This window comes from Convolutriloba macropyga, chromosome 10 (genome assembly GCF_964194025.1).
Source record: "Convolutriloba macropyga chromosome 10, txConMacr16.3, whole genome shotgun sequence".
NCBI lineage: Eukaryota > Metazoa > Xenacoelomorpha > Acoela > Convolutidae > Convolutriloba > Convolutriloba macropyga.
The window spans coordinates 32,286,943-32,307,459 of NC_134477.1; the positions used below are offsets into that span (position 1 = coordinate 32,286,943).

Sequence of the window (20,517 nt, forward strand, 5' to 3'; positions counted from 1 at the left end):
TCTCTTCTGGCGTCTCACCGTTGAATCATTAGATAGGGAACCAGATCTAATTGAGGGCCTTTGTTTTCTTAGTTCAAAACGACTGTTTAACCAGTAAATATGGGTATAAGTAGGTCGGAACTGAATGTACACATGGTGAAACAGAACTGAAGGATTATCAAAAAAAGGTTAAAGGTTTACAGTATGAACTTAAGGCCCTACTAGAACTGATTTTTTCCCACTAAAAAGTCAGATCCATAATTGGGAATTGAGTATCTTGTTGGATGGCAAAATTATGTACCCGAAACTTACGGGGGGTAAGCTAACTGGGGAGTAGGAAACCGAAATTTAATTCAGAATTGCTCCCCCACTACCTCCCCCTCGCGAACTATTGCATGCCGGTGACGCGGGAAGTAAAATGCTCATGGACTGTTTTTAAGGGGATAGGAAGAATTTTGGAGGGGACGAATAATTTTCCAGGGGCTATCGATATGGCTATCAATTCTGAGTCCGTCTGGAAGTCGATGGATTTAAAAGCTGAGTGAGTCTGAGATGGTGGCCCGCGCGACTCCTTTAAAACATTCAAATTTCACACGATTTGCAACGGACAAAAAACGAGCTATACAGATACATTTTTTTAAATTTTCGACCGACAACAGGGGGGGGGGGGGGGGTCGGAAAATTTGGATGCCGAAAAACTTCTGTTTTCAATACTATAGGAATTGTAAGAGATGACAGAACGAAGCAAGCACTGACCTATCGAGCTGGTTTATATTACATTTTGACATTAAACTGACGTATTAAATTTGGTGGACTTTTTGTGAACTTTCCATATACAGAGCACGTGCCTAGCAAATGATTATGTAAAATTATGTCACGCACGCTTGTGGGGTGCAAATAATCGCTCACTAAGATTGGTGGGAGGAAACCAAAAAGATCCGTAGTGGCTATTTCTGTCTCGTTAAGGCTGCATATTAATAACACTCATTCCCGGTGACACCTTGACCCGGGCTAGCTTGTTCACTCACGCTTATGAAAAAATGAATTTTGTTCAAAAGATGGGCAGCATTATTTTTTTTCTTAGAATGGGCAGAAACTGCACATACAGAAACTTTTGAGATCATAAATTGTTCCATAACAGTTTGAAATATACTGCTTGAAATGCTGGTTCAGAACTGGAAAAGACTCTGAGACCACTGAAATTCCTGGACCCCGTCTGCTCTACTTGAGTATGTTGGTGGCTTGTCTGTCTGCCTTCTGGATCCTCTCCCGGTTGGCCTCAGCCTTGTCATTCATCCTTCCAATCTGGTCATTCTGTCTGTCCAGTTCGTTCCCCATGTCCAGTGCCATGTTCTTCAGCTGGGCAGTGATGTCTCCCACTGCATTGATGTTGTCTTCCATCTCGTCCTCTGCATCGTCATTCGTCACTCTCACCATCGCTTGTTGAGATGTACCTTTGTGTAAATTCGTGTTGACAGAAAAAGAACAAAAGACAACTCTTTTGAACAAAATCATCAGTTTTACCAGCTAGAACTAGGGGTTATAAGGGCAATTATATTCAATTTATTATTATATAAAAATGGATTTGACACATAAAATCGAGCAATTTAGCTCATAACGGAAAATTTTATGGAGTCGACCCAATATATTTCATCATTACGAGCAAACTTGCTCAGGTTCGGAAGCAAAATTCTTTTGGTATATTAGCATTGTATCTTAATTACCTTTAATCTCCTACCTTCGAAAGAATTTCAACAACAAACATTATCGTGCTAGATCTTGCTGAAAATGTGGTCGTCAAATAAACGAAAAAAAGGGGTAGAAAAACCTCCTTGCACTCCAAGCGTCAATTTTGTCATGGGACGAAAAGCCGCAAAGCGCCGAGTTTGTTAAAAAAAACGAACGGAAACTGCAACCCGGATTGACAGTTACTGACAGTCATACAGGGAAAATACATGATATCAAATAAACCGTCGGACATACAAACCTTTTGATACAATTATATCTTCTAGCATGATCCTTGTATGCACCCTTGCAAACAATATTTGGTCTTTCTTGCGAGATGTGATTGAAATAGAAATGTCATTCGACAATTATTGTCTTGAAGTAGTGGGGTGTACCCTTCCAAACGCAAAAACATGGTCTGGGACCTAATTTTTGTCCACATGTTTCAAATCGAAACCGCGCTAAGTCGAACCATGAGAAAAAATAAATGAATCATAGACCAATACGTCAGATTTAATTGCGCTAGGCACCAGTTGGGATCGTCCGCCAACTATGTTGAATAGTTACCCCACTAGTTTGATTCATAAGTCATTATGTCAAACCCGAAGTTCACAAAAGCGCGACTATTCAATTGATATTCTGATTAATTATTTCTCATAGTGACTCTGAATTGTTGAAACTTTTTACATAATTTTAATTTTTAATTCTGCGTATAAACTGAGAAAAAGATAGCTCTGAAAACTTATCAACATGAGTACGTTAACGCAAACAATGAAAAAATGTCAAGTTTGTGACGAAAAAAAAACAACTTCTCCGCTTAGAGCAACTAAATTGTAATTGTGTATTCAATCTTGTTGTTTAATGAGTTCTTGTAGATTTTTAACGAACTTAAACAAAATAAAAATTAATTTTCGGTCTTTTCCGTCGTTTCATCTGCTGTTTTTGGGAGTTTTTGTTGTATTTAGCCTAGTTAGTATTTTCAGTAGCTTTAATTGAAGATGTGATAAGAAAAGAATACCCGGGTTGAGGTTTGGTGGTGAATTTTGGTAAGAAATGCGGTGAAATGCGGCGAAAAAAAAATAATTTTCACCGCGTATTTCTTACATCTTTTTGCGGTGAATGCGGTGAATCGCGGTGAATTATTTATTTTCACCCCGTTCTCAGTATTTCTACAAAAAAGAGGCATCCTTACGCGGGTTTGAACCTGTGCCCTCCTGCATGCCGTCATATGCTTATTCCACTGCGCCAACCCTCACTTAATTTTGTGATACTTTTAGAGAATATAAATAAGATTGAGTAAACGTTGGAAAGCGAATGCGGTGAATTTTTGTAAGAAATGTGGTGAATTTCGCGGTGAATTTTTTTAAGAAATGCGGTTAAATGCGGCGAATTATTTTTTTCCACCGCATTCACCGCTTTCACCGCATTTCCTACATTAATTTGCAAAAAAATCGGATGCGGTGAACTTTTATAAGAAATGCGATGAATTTTGCGGTGAATTTTTTTTAAAAATTGCGGTAAAATGGGGTGAAATTTTTATTTTCACCGCATTCACCGCAATCACCGAATTTCTTAAAAAAATTCACAGCATTCACCGCATTTCTTACAAAAATTTGACCAAAGCTTTGACCCGGGTATTTTGTAATGAGACCAAAAGATTTTCTGTGTATGTTTAAGTTTTGAATGATTATGATTGCGCAGGTTTGCTTTTTCTAGATTGTCAAACCATAGTCGTACAATTTTCCACTGTTTGTTTCGTCAGAGCAAACTTGTCTGAAATTGCTCAATTTCAAACACTTTCATGCTATTTTACACATCTGCACAGAATTTCGAATTATGTCATCTTCTTATCTGAGTATCTGAGCATTGCAATTTCTGTTCAGGGTTTTGTGATTTGATCATAGTCACACAGTTTTGAATCATCGTACTTTTGGTTCATAATCTCGAAATATCGAATCGTGCCGCAGGTATGAAAATTTGTCGGATTGTTTTCTGGTAGTTGGCGCTATTTCGAGCTAATTCGAGTCAATACTGTTTTCTAGATCGTCTGATCAATGCCCATTTGTGTATCGATTTAACCGCTTCATATTTCCAACAGCTCACTCTATGTCGTATGGTAAAGACAGTGAAAACAATTTTACGAAAACTCTACCATTAACCAATTTTTAATGACGTAAACAGTCAATAAACAAAAAAATTTTCAAATGAAAAGAATATTAAAGAGTTGAAATTATTTTTTAATGTGTGAATATGAGCACGGAAAGAATATACCCCGACATAAAGAATTTTCGTGGAAAAAATGAACCTTTATCTATGTGAGCATGGTCTCACACTTCCACTGAGCTACGTCGCATTCAGTAAATTGACAATGATAAGTTTGATCCTTTAGAAAAAGTGTATGGAAAAAGCATTAATAGAGTGTTTAAAAAGCAACTTTCCCATGAGCTTTTTAAATATATGACCAGTTCGAATCTTTTTTGCCAACTTTAAAAATAGATAGTAATAGAGATTTTTTAACACGTCTGTTTACTTTTTCCCCCAAATTGTCCAGCATTTTCTGCATTGGTTTTTTCATAGAAAATTAGTTTCGCATTTCACGTCTAAATAACTTCTACGTGTAACTTTGAGATGACAATGGTTTGAAAATTCCACCTTGGAACTGATTTTCATGTACTAGAACATATAGATTGTTTTTATTTCAATTTCCAACGATTCTATTTTACTTGCTGAAAAAGGGATGGTTTTTTGTAAGAAGCTCAGTTGTCAAAAATGAAATTTGCATATTGAGGGTGTGGTATGTTACAAAATTACGAGCAGCAAAAGTTTTCTTAGTGAATTTCTTAGAGATACAAAGCTCCAAAAATTTTCCCTCGATATTTGGAACTACATTTCTATGTTATTTAAAAACTCTAAAAACAATCAATGTAATAAAAATCACGGTTTTTGCAACCACTAGATCTTTACAAAACAATTTTTTAACTGTTGGTGGCAACATTTTTTGAGCGTTTAAATGTGCGTTTTAACAGTGGGTTTTTGCATATCTTGTAGTCAACGAGCAAGTCTCTCAATATTGAGAAAATATTAGTAAGGGAGGTACTAGAAATTAATAGACATCACAAATTTAATATATATTTGCCAAGAAAACAACCAAAAATTTCACACTAAAGTCATTTCTGATAAAATTATGTTTGTAAGATATAAGAGCTACACTGAATGGTATCACTCTTAAGATTTTAAAATTTGCTATTTTTTTGGAAAGTTCCAGCTGTTATCTTAATGGTCTGCCAGTGATAAATATAGTTTTATGTTGCTCTTTGATGATAGCGCATCCATAGAAAAAATGAGCACTGATAACACAAACTAAGTTCAAATAATTTGAATACTTGGCTCATGAAAAGACAATGTCTACCATAAAATGGGATGTGGAGACCATGGTTGACCATTAAGTGTTACGTGGACCAATGGAGGGACATAAGATCGAATTTAAATATGTTACTGGACCATATTTTTATAGTCAATGTCGATCCCCGACTAGAATTTCGAAATCTTTTCATAAGTGGCTGTCTCGAATTTGGAACAATTCTTCAACTCAGGTTGCTTTGAATATTCTGAACAATAACAATGAGAGATCATAATAAAATAGTCCGAAAACCCATGTCGAAGTTTGGTCGAAAAACTTTTCTCCCCGCAAAGCGCCCGCAATCTTTTTGCGATGAATGCAATAAAAGCGGTGACTTTTTGTAAGATTTGTGGTTTTTAGCGGTGAACTTTTGTATGATTTGCGGTTCTCGGTGGTGAAAAAATTTTTCACCGCATTCACAGGATTTCCATAAAAAAAGAAACTGACGTACACGCGTTCGAACCTCTCACCTCCTGCATGTCAACAACTTTTTATTCCACTCCGCCATCTGTATAGCATGCAATTATATTTCTTGTGAAATTAAATCACAATCAATAAACATTGTGAATAACAAATGAATTAAAATTTTGTAAGATTTGCGGTTTTTAGCGGTGAACTTTGTATTTTCACCGCTTAAGCGGTGAAAAAAATAATTCATCGCTACCAATGGGAAGCGGTGAAAATAAAAATTTCGCTGCAATTTCAGCGGTGAAAATTTTTTTTTTCACTGCATAAGCGTTTAAAAAATTTTTTTCACCATTTAAAATTTTTTTTTCAATCTTCAAAAATGTAAATTTAAAGTTATAACCACAACAAAAACGTTTGGTTAAATATTTACATTTTCAAAATCGCCTTGTAAATATATGAATAGTTTGGTCTTTATACTTCAGTAGAACAAATTTCTAAAGCCTCTTACTTGTCTATCTATTGCAACACGTTCATGCAGTTTGACCATTTCGCTGCTTAGTTTTTCCTTAAATTTATTTTTAGTTTTCTCTTTTCGGATTTCAATTGGCAAATTATTCCACTTCCTAGAAAAATTTCTAATCAGTGACCTGTCACTCCATTTGGATTGGCACTTATTCTTTGGAAAGTACTGGAGAGTTCTGGAATTTTTGGTCAATTCGTACTTTTCAAAAACCCTGAATGAGGAGTTTTTTTGCTTTCTCGACTGCTCTCTTTATATTGTGAGAGGAGGTCAAAAAATTTAAGAAGACATACGTTTTTAATGAAAAGCTCTGCTGGTAAAATTTTGACTTTCAATAATAGATCTCTTGCACTGTCAAAGTTTTTGCGCAGGTGGCAAACCTTTATTCCCCAATTTATTTGTCTATTAACTCTCTGAAGTGACATAACCGACAACGATTGAAAAAATGGCACTGAATTTTATTACCGCATTAATCGAATTGAGCGCAAATCTTACATCTTTTGGCGATTTTTACCGTTGACGCCTCGACCCGGAACTGCGGCGCTTTATTCACGTTCACATCTCAATATAAATCAACGTGAAATTTTTGCTGGTGCTTACCAGGTTGAGTGGTGACATTCTCGTTGGAGTTGTATGCAACTTTGGCAGTCTTCGCTTTGCTTTTGTTGTGTTTGTCGTAGTTGTTAGTCCTGTTCTTCCTGTTCCAAGGACACAGACAAATTCCACAGCACTTTTCTAACTCATCCAGATTCTGTTCTGCCTGGTTCATATCCTGGTTGATCTCATCCAGACCCTTCTCTGCTCTATAACGTTATAAGTTGCTTATAACCAAGAGATAAGTTTTATTTAATTATCACGTTCTTCAAATCGAGAACCATTATCCGGTCCTATTATTTTGGTTCCACCTTTTTTGTTGAAACTTTATTTGTTATACCTACAACTTTTCGGCTATAGTTTTCAAGAAAGAGCGATGATTGAGTTTTAAGCACGAAAATTTGGTAACACAGACATAAACTTTATGATTTATGATCTTTCTATTCCATCCAGGAAATAACATGGTTTTGGAGATTTCCAAGGAATCATATACTAAGAAATTACATGATGCTGCGGATATAGTTACTGAAAATTGTTAGTGGTTGGCAACCCGGCTACGGCTATTGTGACTACTACAATAAGATTTTAGTCTAAAGGGGGGGCAACCCTGCATTTGCGGAAAAATGACCTTGAAGAAAATTTTACTGAGAAAAATCAAATGTATGCGGTGATTTTTAGTGGGATGAAATAAGGACAGCCTGGACCTAAACAAACCTGTCAAGTGCTTCGCCCTGTCTGTCCAGCTCGTTCATGGTATCAATGCCTGCCTCTCGGCTTTGTTCAGCCAGAGCCCTGATGCGCCTGGTTGCTGCCACCGACTCTGCATTCGTGTCGTGGATCTGCTGCTGAGCCGACCTCTGCTCGCTCATTTTGAAACGTCACTTTCTGCCTGTCTTCTTTATATCTGATGACAAGTCTTATCAAAAGAGCAACTGTTTCCTTTTTATGTCAGCGGAATTTTTAAGGTTTTTGTTTAGCTAACCGAAAATTGGAAAACTTGTAGAGATTTGTAAAAAATAATACCATAGCGTTTTTACAGCTTCTGGTGCCCACAATCAAAATCCAGGTAGAGGTGCCAGACCTACAAGAACTATAGTATGGTCACAATCCAAAGCGAATTAGTGAAAAATAACATCTGTTAGTTAATTTGTTCGAAAGGAACAATCAATCCTCAGTTAATATGGGAGGTCTATAATGTGAACCACATTCAAGCTAAAATTAATCAGGCTGAAAGTGTTAATGAGGCTGAAATTAATCAGGCGAACATGTCACTTGTGAGTAAAAGATGTTTCTCTGATATTTTGTGACGCTTGTCCGATATCCCCACGATATATACAGAGCAACGTTTCAAAAGAACTAGCAGGCCCGCAAAAGCATCACAAGTAAATCATTTAAAAGAAAAGATAGAAGGTTAAAAAATCAGATTTTTTTGCGCCAACTGGGGCTGGAAGCTATGCCCCTCGTTCAAAAGCAATAGGTATTACATTTCGTCACCGATGTGTTTGGTTCTAGAATATTACCCTATGTGTCAACAGTTTTTTTTCCAACCACGTTTTCTGCTTTACCATTTTGCATATTTAAGGAGCGCTCAGACTTGTACAGATAACGATATTCTACATCGTGGCATAGTGTAACTCATGTTCTACGTTAGGCTGCATGTTTAGGGAGCGTTTATAACATGCGATGATACGGAGCTTAAACATGCGAAAGAGAAAAGAGAAGAAACAAACGAATGAGAAAAGACAGTGGCAAGAGAGAAAACGAACGCAGAAAAGGAGAACAGGAAAAAGATAAACAAAAGAGAGAAAAGGACAGAAAATAGAAAAAAAACAGAACAGAAGAGAAAAGACAGAGAAACGAAACAAAAAAGACAAATGAAAGTGGGAAAAGAGAAAAAGAAACTAAAAATCAAGGCAGAAAAAAAAGAGAAGAAAGAGAGAGAAGAAATCGAGAAACAGAAGACAGAAATGAAAAAAACAAGCAAAAATACGGAAAAGCAAAAAAGAAAATAGAGAAAAGCGAGAGAAAAAGAGAGGAGACAGACAAAAAGAAACGCAGAAAAAAAAGAACAGGAAAAATGAGGAAACAGAAAAACAAAAGAGAAAGAAGATCGAAAAGCAGGAAAAGAGAAATGCAAAGAAAAGAAGAGAGAAGAATTAGAAAAAAGAGAAAAAAGGAGAGAAAAAAGACAGGAAAAAACAGAGAAGAAACCATACAGACAAAAGAGAAAGAAACGAAAGAAGAAAGAAAGAAAAAGGAAGGCAGAGGAAAAAGAAGAGAAAACAAGAAGAGAAAAAAAGAAACAACAGAAGAAAAGCAGAAAACAAGAACAGACAAAAAGAGGAAAGAAGAAGAAAAGAAAAGAACCAATAACCTAAAGAAAAAAAGAAAGAGAGGAACCCAAGAGAGGCAAAAAAGAACAGAAGAGAAAAAGAGAAAGTAATGAAAAAAAGAGAAAAAGAAACAAAAAAGAGAAAGGCAGAAAAAAAATAGAAAAAAGAAAACAAAAGAGAAAAGTAAGAAAGAGAACAGAGCAGAAAAGAGAGGGGAATAAAGAGAAGACAGAAACATGTGAGACAAGAAAGACAGAAAAGAAAGAGAAGAAAAAAGAAAAGAAAGCGAAAGGAAGGAGAAAAACGAAATAGAAAAGAGACTGAAAATAAAGACCGAATGGAAAGAGAAAAAACAAGAGAGAAAAGGAAAAAAGACAGACAAGAAAAGGTGGACAAATGAAAAAAATGAAAAAGAAAATACAAAAATGAAGAGAAACGGAGAAATGCAAGAAAAGCAATTCAGAAAAGAAAAGAAAAGAGGAAAGCAGGAGAGAAATGAAAGAAACAAAACAAAAGGCAGAAAAGAAGGAGATAGAGAGAAAAGAAGGAAACAATAGAAAAAAGAAAGGCTTAAAAGAAAAAAAAAAGAGAAAAGAGGGACGGAAACGAAGGACAAAAAAGTGAAAAGCAAGACAGAAAAGAAATAAAGAAAACGAAAGAGAAAAACAAGAGATAAAGAAAAAACAGAAAGAGAGAAAAAATCAAAAACTAAAGAAAAAACCGAAAGAGGTACGAAAGAGAAGAATGGGAGAGAAAAGTCAAAAACAAAAAAAGAGAATAGAAGGTGAAATAAGGAGAAAGTAAAACAAACAAAAGAGAAGAAAGGCAGCAAAAGAATGCAGAATGGCGAAAGCGAAAAGAACACAAAAAAGAGGGAAGAGCAAAGAAATACAGAAACGAAAGACAAGAGGGAGAAAACTAAGAGAGAAAGGAAAGAGAAAAGAAAGATAGCAAAGAAAGAGCAAAGAAGAAGATAAAAGATAGACAAAAACATAAAAGAGAAAAACAAATGAAAAAAAAGAGAAAAGGAGAGAAAAAGACAGAAAAAATAGAAAGGCAGCAAAACGAAAGAAAATAAAGATAAAGAGAGTAAAGAAAGCGAGAAAAGCAAGTCAGAGAAAAAGAGAATAGAGAAAGAAAGAGAAAAAGCAAGAGAGAAAGGCACAGAGAAAAGACAGAGAAGAAAGTGAAAAAGAAACGATACAGAGAAAAGAGACAAAAACGATAGACAGCGAAAGAAGAAAGAGAAAATAAAGGAAAAGCATAAGAAACTCAGAACAGAAAGAGAAAAGCAACAGAAACAAAAAAAACGAAAAGGAAAGCGAAAAGAACAAAAAACTGAAGAAAAAAACGAAAGAAGAACAAAAGAGAGAACGATTAGTAAGAAAGGCAAAAAAGAACAGAAAAAAACAAAGAAATAGAAGAAAGGCGGAAAAAAGAACAGAAAAGAGAAAAAAAACAAAAGAAAAAAGAAAGAGATAGAGAGAAAAAGACAGAAAGGAAAGAGAAAAAGAAAAGAAAGCCAAAGAAAGAAAGATGCAATACAGACGAGAGACAGAAAGGAAAGCGAAAGTAACGAGAGAGAGGAGAGAAAAAGACACAAAAAACAGAAAAGAGAGAAGACAGAAACTGAAAAAAATACGAAGATAAGGAAAACAACGCAAGAAAAACAAATCAGAAATGAAGGAGGAAAGAAAAAATGAAAAAAGCAAGATACAAATGGACAGAAAAAAGACGAAAGAAAGAGAAAAAGAAACAATACAGAGAAAAGAGAAAGAAACAAAAGAGAGAGAACGAAGAGAAAAGCAAGAAAATTAAAAACAAGAAGAAAGGCAAAAAAAGAAAAAAACAGAAAGGAGAGCGAGCAAAAAGGAAGGAGATAAAAGAAAGGCAGAGAAAAAAGGAAACAAAAGAAGACACAAAAGCAAGAGAGAAAAGAGAGAAGCAAGGCAGAGAGAAAAGACAGAAAATTAAGAGAAAAAGAAACGATACAGAGAAAAGAGAAAGAAATGACAGATAGAGAAAGAACAGAAAAGAAAGAAAAGACAGAAGAAACTCAGAACAGAAAGAGAAAAGAAGAAAAAGAAAAAAAGGAAAGGAAAGCGAACAGAACAAAAATCTGAGGAAAAAAACAAAAGAGAAGAAGAAAAGAGAAGAATTTGAAAGGCAAAAAACTCAAAAAAAGAATAGAAGAAAAGAAAAAAACAAAGAAACAAAAGAGAGAAGGAAGGCAGAAAGCAGAATAGTAAAGAGAAAAGAAAAGAAGAGAAAAGAAAGAGATCAAGAAAAAGTCAGAAAGGAAAAAGAAAATAAAAATTAAAAGGCAGAAGAAAGGCAGAAAAAATGATGAAGACAGAAAGGAGAGCGAGAAAAAAGGAGATAAAAGAAAGGCAGAAGAGAAAAAAGAACAGAAAAAAGAGACAAAAGACAGAAAAGAAAGAAAAGCAAGAGAGAAAAGCAAGGGAAAGGCACAGAGAAAAGACAAAAAAGAAAGAGAAAAAGAAACGATACATAGAAAAGAGACAGAAACGAAAAATAGAGAAAGAAGGAGAAAAGAAAGAAAAGGCAGAAGAAATTCAGAACAGAATGAGAAAAGCAAAAGAAAGAAAAAAAGAAAAGGGAAGCGAAAAGAACGAAAAACTGGAAAAAAAACGAAAGAAGAAAAGAGAGAAGGATTAGAAAGAAAGGCACAAGAATATTAAAAAAGAAAAAGAAAAAAAAACAAAGAAACAAAAGAGAAGAAAGGCAGAAAAAAGAACAAAAAAGAGAAAAAAAATAAAGAAACAAGAAAAGAAGAGAAAAAAGAGATAAAGAGTAAGCCAGAAAGGAAAGAGAAAAAGAGAAAAGAAAGCGAAAAGAGGCAGAAAAAAAAGCGAAAGGAACGAGAGAGAGAGAGAGAGGAGAAAAAACGACAGAAAAAACAGAAAAGAGAGAAGACAGAAACTGAAAAAATACAAAGAAGATAAGGAGAGAAAACAACGCGAGAAAAGCAAATCAGAAAAGAAGCAGAAAAGAAAAAGAAGAGAAAAGCAAGAAACAAATGGAGAGAAAAAAAAGACAAAAGAAATAGAAAAGGAAAAAATACAGAGAAAAGAGAAAGAAACGAAAGATAGAGAACGAAGAGAAAAGCAAGAAAGTCAAAAAGTAGAAGAAAGGTAGAAAAAAGAGAAAAACAGAACGGAGAGCGAGAAAAAAGGAGATAAAAGAAAGGCAGAAGAGAAAAAAGAGAACAGAAAAAAGAAAAAAGACAGAAAAGCAAGAGAGAAAAGAGAGGAAAGAGAGAGAAGTTAGAGAGAAAGAGAGAGAGAGAAAAGACAGAAAAGAAAGAGGAAAAAACGATACAGAGAAAAGATACAGAAATGAAAGAAAGGTAAAGAAGAGAAAAGAAAGAGAAGACAGAAGAAACTCAGAACAGAAAGAGAAAAGCCAGAGCAAGAAAAAGCGGAAAAGAATGCGAAGAGAACGAAAAACAGAAGAAAAAACGAAAGAGAAGATCAAAAGAGAGAAGGATTTGAAAGAAAAGCAAAAAAAAACAGAAAAAAGATTAGAAAAGAAAAAAACAAAAGAGAAAAGAAAGGCAGAAAGAAGAAGAGAAGAGAGAAAAGAAACAAAAGATGAAAGAGGAGAAAAAGAGATAAAGAGAAAGACAAAAAGGAAAGAGAAAAGAAAGCGAAAAGAAGGAAGCGAAAGAGAATAGACAGAAAGGAAAGAGAAAGGAAAGAGAGACAGGAAAGAAAAAAGACAGAAAAAAACAGAAAAGAGAGAAGCCAGAAACTAAAAAATACAAAGGGGGTAGAGAAAACAAAGCGAGAAAAGCAAACCAGAACAGGAGCAAAGAAAACGAAGAGAAAAGCAGGATACAAATGGAGAGAAAAAAGACAGGAAAGAGAAAGAGAAACAATACAGAGAAAAGAAAAAGAAACGAAAGATAGAGAAAGAAGAGAAAAGCGAGAAAACAAAAAGCAGAAAAAATGATAAAAACAGAAATGAGAACGAGAAAAAAAAGAAGAAAGAGAAAAAACAAAGGCAAATAGAAAAGAGAACAAAAAGGTACAAAAACAGAAGAGAAAAAAGGCAGAAAAGAAGGACAGGAAAAAAGAGAAAGCAACAGAAACACAGCAACGAAAGACAGAAAAGAAAGAGAAGCGAGAGAGAAGAGAGAGAAATGAGAAAGAACGAAAAACTGAAGCGCGAAATGAGAGAGAGGAACAAAAGAGGGCAAAAGAATGAGAAAAGCAAAAAAAACAGAGAGAAAACGGGAGAAGACGGAAGATACAAAGACAAAACAAAGACAAAAGAAAGACAGACAGGAAATACAGACAAAAGAGAAAAGCGAGACAGAAAAGAACGGCAAAAAAGAGAATAGAGAAAGAAAAGAATGAAAAAAGAGAGAAAACAAAGACAGAAAATAAAGAGAAAAAAATGATATAGAGAAAAGAGACAGAAATGAAAGATAGAGAAAGAAGAAGGAGAAAAGGAAGAAAAGGCAGAAGATAGTCCGAACAGAAACAGAAAAGCAAGAGAAAGAAACAATGGAGAGGAAAGCGAAAACAACAAAAAATTGAAGAAAAAAACAAAAGAGAGAAGGATTAGAAAGAAAGCCGAAAAAGAATAGAAAAAAAGAACACAAGGACAAAAAAAACAAGAAACAAAAGAGAAAAAAGGCAGCAACAGAAACAGAAAAAAGAAAAGAAACAAAAGAGAAAAGAGAGGAAGAGAAAAGAAAAAGATAAAGAGATAGACAGAAAGGAAAGAAAAAAGAAAGCGAAAAGAAAGAAAGAAGTGATAGAGAAGAGAGACAGAAAAGAAAGAGAGAAAGCAACGAGATAGGAGAAAAAATACAGAAAAAAAAACAGAGAGAGAAAAGACAGACACTAAAAAGAGAAAATAAGGAGAGAAAAGAAAGCGATCAAAGCAAATCAGAAAAGAAAAAAGAAAGAAAAAAGAAGAGAAAAGCAGGATAGAAAAATCCAGAAAAGAAAGAGAAAAAGATACCGTACAGAGAAAAGAAAAAAAACGAAAGATAGAGAAGAAAGAGAAAAGCAAGAAAAGAAAAAGCAGAAGGCACAAAAAACAAATCAGAACAGAGCAAGGAAAAACAAAGAGAGATAAAAGAAATGCAGAAGAAGAAACAAACGGGAACATAGAAGAGACGAAAGACGGAAAAGAAAGAGACAAAAGCAAGATAGAAAAGAATGAAATGAAAAAAGGAAAAGCAGAAAAAAAGGATAGAAGAAAGATAGAGAGAAAAAGAAAGACAGAAATGAAATACAGAAAAGAAAGAGAAGCGAGAGAGAAGGGAAAAAATGAGAAAGAACGAGTAACTGAAGAGAGAAACGAGAGAAAAGAACAAAAGAGGGCGAAAGGAATCAGAAAGGCAGAAAAAAAGAAGAGAAAAGAAAGCCAGAAAAGAAAGACGGAAGAGAAAAAGACAAAACAAAGACAAAAAAGACAGAACTGAAATACAGAAAAGAGAGAAGAGCAAGACAGAAAAGCAAGAGATAAACAAAAGAGAGACAAAAAAGATGAGAAAAGACAGACAGAAGAAAACGGGGGAAAAAAATGGAAAGAGAAACGAAAAAAAGAGGGAGAAAAGAAAGACGGAAAAGCAACAGATAAACGAAAGAGAGAAAAGACAGAAGAGAAAAGACACACAGAGGAAAACTGGAAAAAACTATTAGAAAAAAAAACGAAAAAGAAGGGAAAAAGATAGACAACAGAAAAAAAACAAAAAAAGAAGGGAAAAAAGAAACGAGAAAATAAAAGGTAGCTGAAGAGGAACGAAAGAGAAAAAGAATGAGAAAAAGAAAGACAGATAAAAAAGAACAGAAAAGAAACAAAGAAAGAAATTTGGAAAAGAAAAAGACAAAAAATAGAAGACAGAAACGAAATAAACAAAAGAAATAAAAACTAAGGAGAGAGGGGGAGAGAAAAGAGCTAAAGAGAGAAAAGACATACAGAAAAAAGAAAAACGGAAAGAAAACAAAGGTAAAAAGAAAAATACAAAAGAAAGAGAAAAGCGAAAGAATAAAGAAAGAGAAAAACGCTGAAATAAAGAGAAAAAAGAAAGAGAAAAGAAAGACAGAAAAGAAAGACAGAAAAGAAAGAGACAATAAAAAAGAAAAAAGACAGAAAAGAAAGAGAAAAGAGAGAGAAAAAGAGAAAACAAAAACGGTAGAAAAAAAAACAGAAAAAAAACAGAAAAAAGAGACGAAAAACAGAAAACAACGAGAGAAAAGCGAGAGAGAAAAGAAAGAGAGAAAGGAACGACAGAAAAGAAGGAAAAAGGCAAAAGAGAAGAAAAACAAAGGAAAAAAATAGGAGAAACTAAAGGGAAGCGGAAAAAGAACACGGAAAAAAAGTATCAGAAAATGAAAGACTGATAAAAAGAACCGAAGAAACAGAGAGAGAAAAGAAAGATAGAAAAGAAAATAAACAAAACAGAAAAGACAGAAAAAGAATACAGAAAAGAAAGAAAAGCCAAAGAAAGGGGTGAAAAAAGAGCAAAAGAGGAAATACAGAAAGGAAAAGAAAAAGGAAAGAAAAGCAAGAGAAGAAAGACAAAAAAAGCAACAGAAAAAAGCCCGACAAAACAGCAAAAAAGAAAAACAGAAAGGAAAAAAGATGCGAGCAACTAAAGAGAAGCGGAAGAGGGACAAAGAGAAAAAAGAACGAGAAAAAGAAAAAAAGAAACAGACAAAACAAATAGAAAAAAGAATGAAAAATAGAGAAAAGACAGAGAAACGAAAGAGAGCAAAGACAAAGACAAAAGAAAAGACAGTCAGGAAATACAGAAAAGAGAGAAAAACAAGAGAAAAAAGATAAACGAAAAAGAGAAAAGAAAGAAGAGAACAGACAGACACAAGAAAACAGAAAAAAGCGAATAGAAAGAGAAAACAAAGAATGAGAAGGGAGAAAAATGACAGAAACGAAAAACAGAAAATAAACAAAAAAAACGGAAGAGAAAAAAACAAGAAAGAGAAAAGAGAGAAAAAACGACAGACAGGAAACACAAAAAAGAGAATGAAAAGTAAGAGATAATCGAAAGAGAGAAAAGAAAGAAGAAATTAGACAGACAGACGAAAACAACAAAAAAAAAATTCGAATAGAAAGAAAGGAAAGAAACAAGAGAGAAAAGGACAGAAAGGAAAAACAGAAAAAAAGAGAGAAAAGTAGGAGAGAAAAGAACGACTGAAAAGAAAGAGAAAAGAAAAAAAGAACAGAAAGGGAAAAATACGAAAAAAAAAGACAAGCGGAAGAGGAACAAAGAGAAAAAGAATAAGAAAGACAGATAAAAAGAACAGAAAACAAAGAGAGAGAAATAGAGAAAAGAAAAATAGAAAAGAAAAAGACAAAAGAGCGAAAAGACAAACAAAGAATACAGAAAAGAAAGAGAAAAACGAAGGAGGGGGGAGAAAATAGAGCGAAAGAGAAAAGAAATACAGAAAAAGAAAAACGAAAGAGAATAGATACAGAAAAAAGAGAGATGAAAGAGAAAAGATATTACAACAATCTGTTGAGAATTTAAAAACGCTACAAAAAATCTTGACCGCGTTGCATTTCTACCTGAGTGATTCAAATTTCTTTATCTTTTTTTTATCATATAAATGGACAATTCTTCATCTTCAATTTCATTTCGGACTTTTACTTAAAGAATCTTTATTCTGTCAATATCTAAGATGCATCGCACATGTCATTCAAGGACTGTTTTCGTGTGACAAACTTTTCGGCGATGGAATAATTTTTATAAGCAGGTTTTCAGTCATTGGCCTATTTTTGCATCCGCAGTTTTTCAGTCGTTGACTTTTTTGGCACATGCAGGTTTTCGGACACTGGCAGCTTTTCGGTCAATGACCTATTTTTGCATCCACGGTTAATCATTCATTGACCTTTACGGCATAGGTAGCTTTTCAGTCATTGACCTATTTTTGCATCCGCAGTTTTCCGGTCGTTGACCTTTTTGGCACAGGCAGCTTTTCGGACATTGGCAGCTTTTCGGTCGATGACTTATTTTTGCATCTACGGCTAATCAGTCATTGACCTTTACGGCATAGGTAGCCTTTCGGTCAAAGACTAGTCTGGCAATGGCAAGCGTGCATGCAAAACGATATGGCGCATGATGATGTGGCTCTCTATCGACGTTGAATTAATAGCTGCTTAACAGCAAGGGATTTAGCCTAGTGGTTTGCGAACGTTTTTATACCCTGAACGAACTCAACAGACCCCGGTTCGAAACCACCTCGAAGCGCTCAAAATGCATGCAAACGCTAGGCTGCATGTTTAAGGGACGCTAAAACATGTGAAGATTAGGGGCTTAAACATGGTGACATAGCATTCGAGTTAGAATTAATATATAGATTAGCATATCCACATTTTTCCACTAGGCAAATTTAACAAATATCACTGAATTTTACTGTAGAAGAATGATATCACATATGTTAAACCGAGCTGATCGAATCAAAGCATCTTTTGGGTCTGACAACTCAGTTTAGTGATGTTCAATTCTTCAATTTTATAACAATTTTTCATACAACTTGTCTAAAATTTTTAAGATTTTATATACCGACTCCTACCAGAGTACCCGACACAGAAATCAGCTAAAATTTTTCAAAACATGTTTTTCGGAGCTATATTTGGAGCCAGTGCAATGACATTAAAATTTTATTTTTTGCATAGTTTAGTAATTTCTTTTCTCAAGTTTAATATGTTAGGATAATTAAATGGACAGTCAATATTGAATAATGACGCAAAACAAGAACTGAAGCATCATAAACTTTAAAATTTCATAGCTCTGAACCTATTGTTCGACGTTTATTGACGTCATCAAAAGTAATGCATAAATATTTGTCGAAAGCTTTATATATCAGAGCTAACGTCGATAACGTCATGCAAAGAAATCTAAGAGAAACCGTCACACAAAAAGCAACATGAATGTTTCTCTACTCTCTAACACAAATTGCAAATATGAGATCAAATCTGACTGACGAAATTGAGAATAGCTGATTTTTGGCTGCTGAACTTGCTTGACATTTCTTACTTATATTGGTGATTATATAACGCCCATATCGAAACAATTTACCTAGTACGGTTGTTTCTGGTATTTGAATTTTTAAAAAAAGGATTTTATTGTGAAAACTATTAGTTATTGACGAAAGTTATCAAATGTCAACTCTTTTCAGATCAATTATTGCAATTGTTGTGGTCTCTGATACTAGAAACAACCAGGATATTAGATATATCCTGTATGATAACGTGGCAATTCTTTATGATTCCATTATGCTTAACAGGAAAACATTAATCGTTTTGTAAACTGATTATTTATATACCGAAAAGTGTTAGCCAACTTATAAAGCAATGTTTTTAAAAAACCTCTAAACATCCGTTAACTAGGCAGCACTGCGCTAATTAGAAGTATTGTTTTTCATGGATTTAAAACAACAGATAACGATTCAACATTACCCAAGTATACTTGGAGTGGTTATCTTATAAGATCTTGTAAAAATATGTCAGAATCTCACAAGATAATGCATAGCCTTACAAGAATTTCTGGCCGAATTTTTAAAGATGAAAATTAGTCTAACAAGATTTCTTGCAAGACAAAGATTCGTCTTACAAGATCCCCACAAAATTGACATCGGCTGAAAAGTTTTTTGCAGCGCAAATTTTCATCTCGTTGAAATAAAAAGCGCATTTACAAATTTGGAGTTGATTGATTTATCACTAAAACAAAGAAAAATGGTTTTTCAATTGAGTACAGAAACCTAATTTTTTGAAAAGAAATACAAAACTATCGCGTATTTGTTTTTAAAAAGTAAAGAATTTTGTTTTTTAATGTGTCCTTCAAACCTATATTTAACTAAATTGCATTATATTTGAAACAATTGGTGTATTGTTCAGAACAGCAAAAAAATGCAAAAAATTCATGTTTTCCAGCTGCGAATATTAGCCTTAACTTCAAAGTAATTATCAACAGTTTTGTAACTTAGGCGTCAATTTTGTACTTAGTTTTGCACTTAGAGATCAATTTCCGGTCAAACAAATTTTGTAATCAAATTTTCAGTACAAACAATTGGATCGACATTTCCTTCAATGATGCGCACAAATGAACAGATTAGATCGACTGGAATGAAATTGCAAGAATATTTTTTTACAAAAAAAACTCTCTTTTTTGAAAATGTTACGAGATTTCATAAAATAAGAAACTGCTTCTTGAATCTTACGATATCTTAGAATGATAGTCATTCTATCTCGTCCCGTGTATGTAATACATCATTTAGAAGATTATCTTATTTTAAAATTGTCCTTAATCAAAATTTTTTTTGGTATTTTTTAATCAAAATACAGGATTTATTGACCGCAGTTAAACACATATGAAACGTATAAATCATGCAGGTCAGTGCATGTTAGTTTAAAACCATGTAAATCGTACGATAAGAAAAAATATTGTTTCGATGTTTTGTTGAGATTTCCAGGTATATAATCTTTGCACAACTACAATAATTACCACGGGATGTATGATCGATATCTTTTAAAACTTTGAAAGCTTCCTGCAAACGTTTGTCCTAGAAAATCATGCAACGGCAAGCTTTGCAAAACTCGGCTCGGGAAAGTACTGTTTTATTTGAGCAAAGTTTGTTTCAATTAAGCCGGGTTTTATCAGTTGGTTTTTGCACAAAGTATTAAAATAAATGATTAAATGGCCAAAAAAGAGTACGTGTCGAGCAATCGTAAGCGCAACTAATTACCGATGCACCCGTTTCTAGTCAAAACTGCATTATTTCAGTCAGCTACAAATGAGCTCCCTAAAAATTTAAATGCTTGTTAAAAAGCGGAAAACTGGCTGTTTTTTGTGAATACACAAGTAGCACAACTATTTGTAGCTCAAACAAAATTACGGCTGTTTTCTGTTGATTTTCATTTCCAGAAAAAACAGCTTTTGGCACAAAATTTTATTATTTTGATACTCTGGCAACCACTTTGTTTTCTCCAATCAAAGAATATCAGTTCAAGCACAGCCGTGTTTAAGTCAGAACCCATGACAACAAAAATATTGCAATTTTGTTGCAATATAGATGTAAAAATTTGAAAAACCATTCTTGCTGTGTTTAAATCTGATAAAGTGCGTGTGAAAAAATATCGAGGATTGAATGGAGCTACCTATATACTGTAAACAGCGTGCTAGGAGCTTTTTATAACTTGCGATACAACAATGCTTAACAACGAACATGGATATTGCAAAATCATCTGAAAAACGGCTATTCTTTGCAGCCCCATGAAGCTGAAGATGACAATATAATTTTTTCTATTAACTCCTTGTTGCATCTATTTCCATTTTACATAAATTTAACCGAAAAACAAATTGATAGTTGGCAAATGTTTTCGAAGTATTTTTATATTTTTGTATTAATAGCTATTTCTCGAAAAAAAAATTAGGAAAAGGAACAAAACATTTACAAGAAAGATTAAAATCACGAGCTTGATTAATCACTGATGTAATCAATAACGGTTATTCGCTTAGAGTTAATACAAAGAAAAGTATTAAAATCTCGCAATCTAAT

The 20,517-nt window shown here is 33.9% G+C and overlaps 1 protein-coding gene and 1 pseudogene across 2 annotated transcripts in view; one reads left to right on the plus strand and one right to left on the minus strand.

Moving 5' to 3' along the window:
* Positions 1–1,006: 1,006 nt before the first annotated feature.
* LOC142348455 (synaptosomal-associated protein 23-like) overlaps positions 1,007–20,517 on the minus strand; it is a 22,371-nt gene continuing 2,860 nt past the window's right edge. The window contains exons 2-4 of one of the 2 annotated variants that reach the window (XM_075399819.1): positions 7,341–7,530; positions 6,633–6,835; positions 1,007–1,433 (exon numbers count right to left, since the gene is read on the minus strand). In XM_075399819.1, the coding sequence (XP_075255934.1) occupies positions 1,201–1,433; positions 6,633–6,835; positions 7,341–7,495 (591 nt within the window). In that variant the 5' untranslated portion in view covers positions 7,496–7,530 and the 3' untranslated portion in view covers positions 1,007–1,200. Of the gene's footprint in view, positions 1,434–6,632; positions 6,836–7,340; positions 7,543–20,517 lie in introns of both variants that reach the window. The other variant, XM_075399817.1, reaches the window with a different exon arrangement.
* On the plus strand, positions 8,328–11,925 carry LOC142347995 (uncharacterized; annotated as a pseudogene).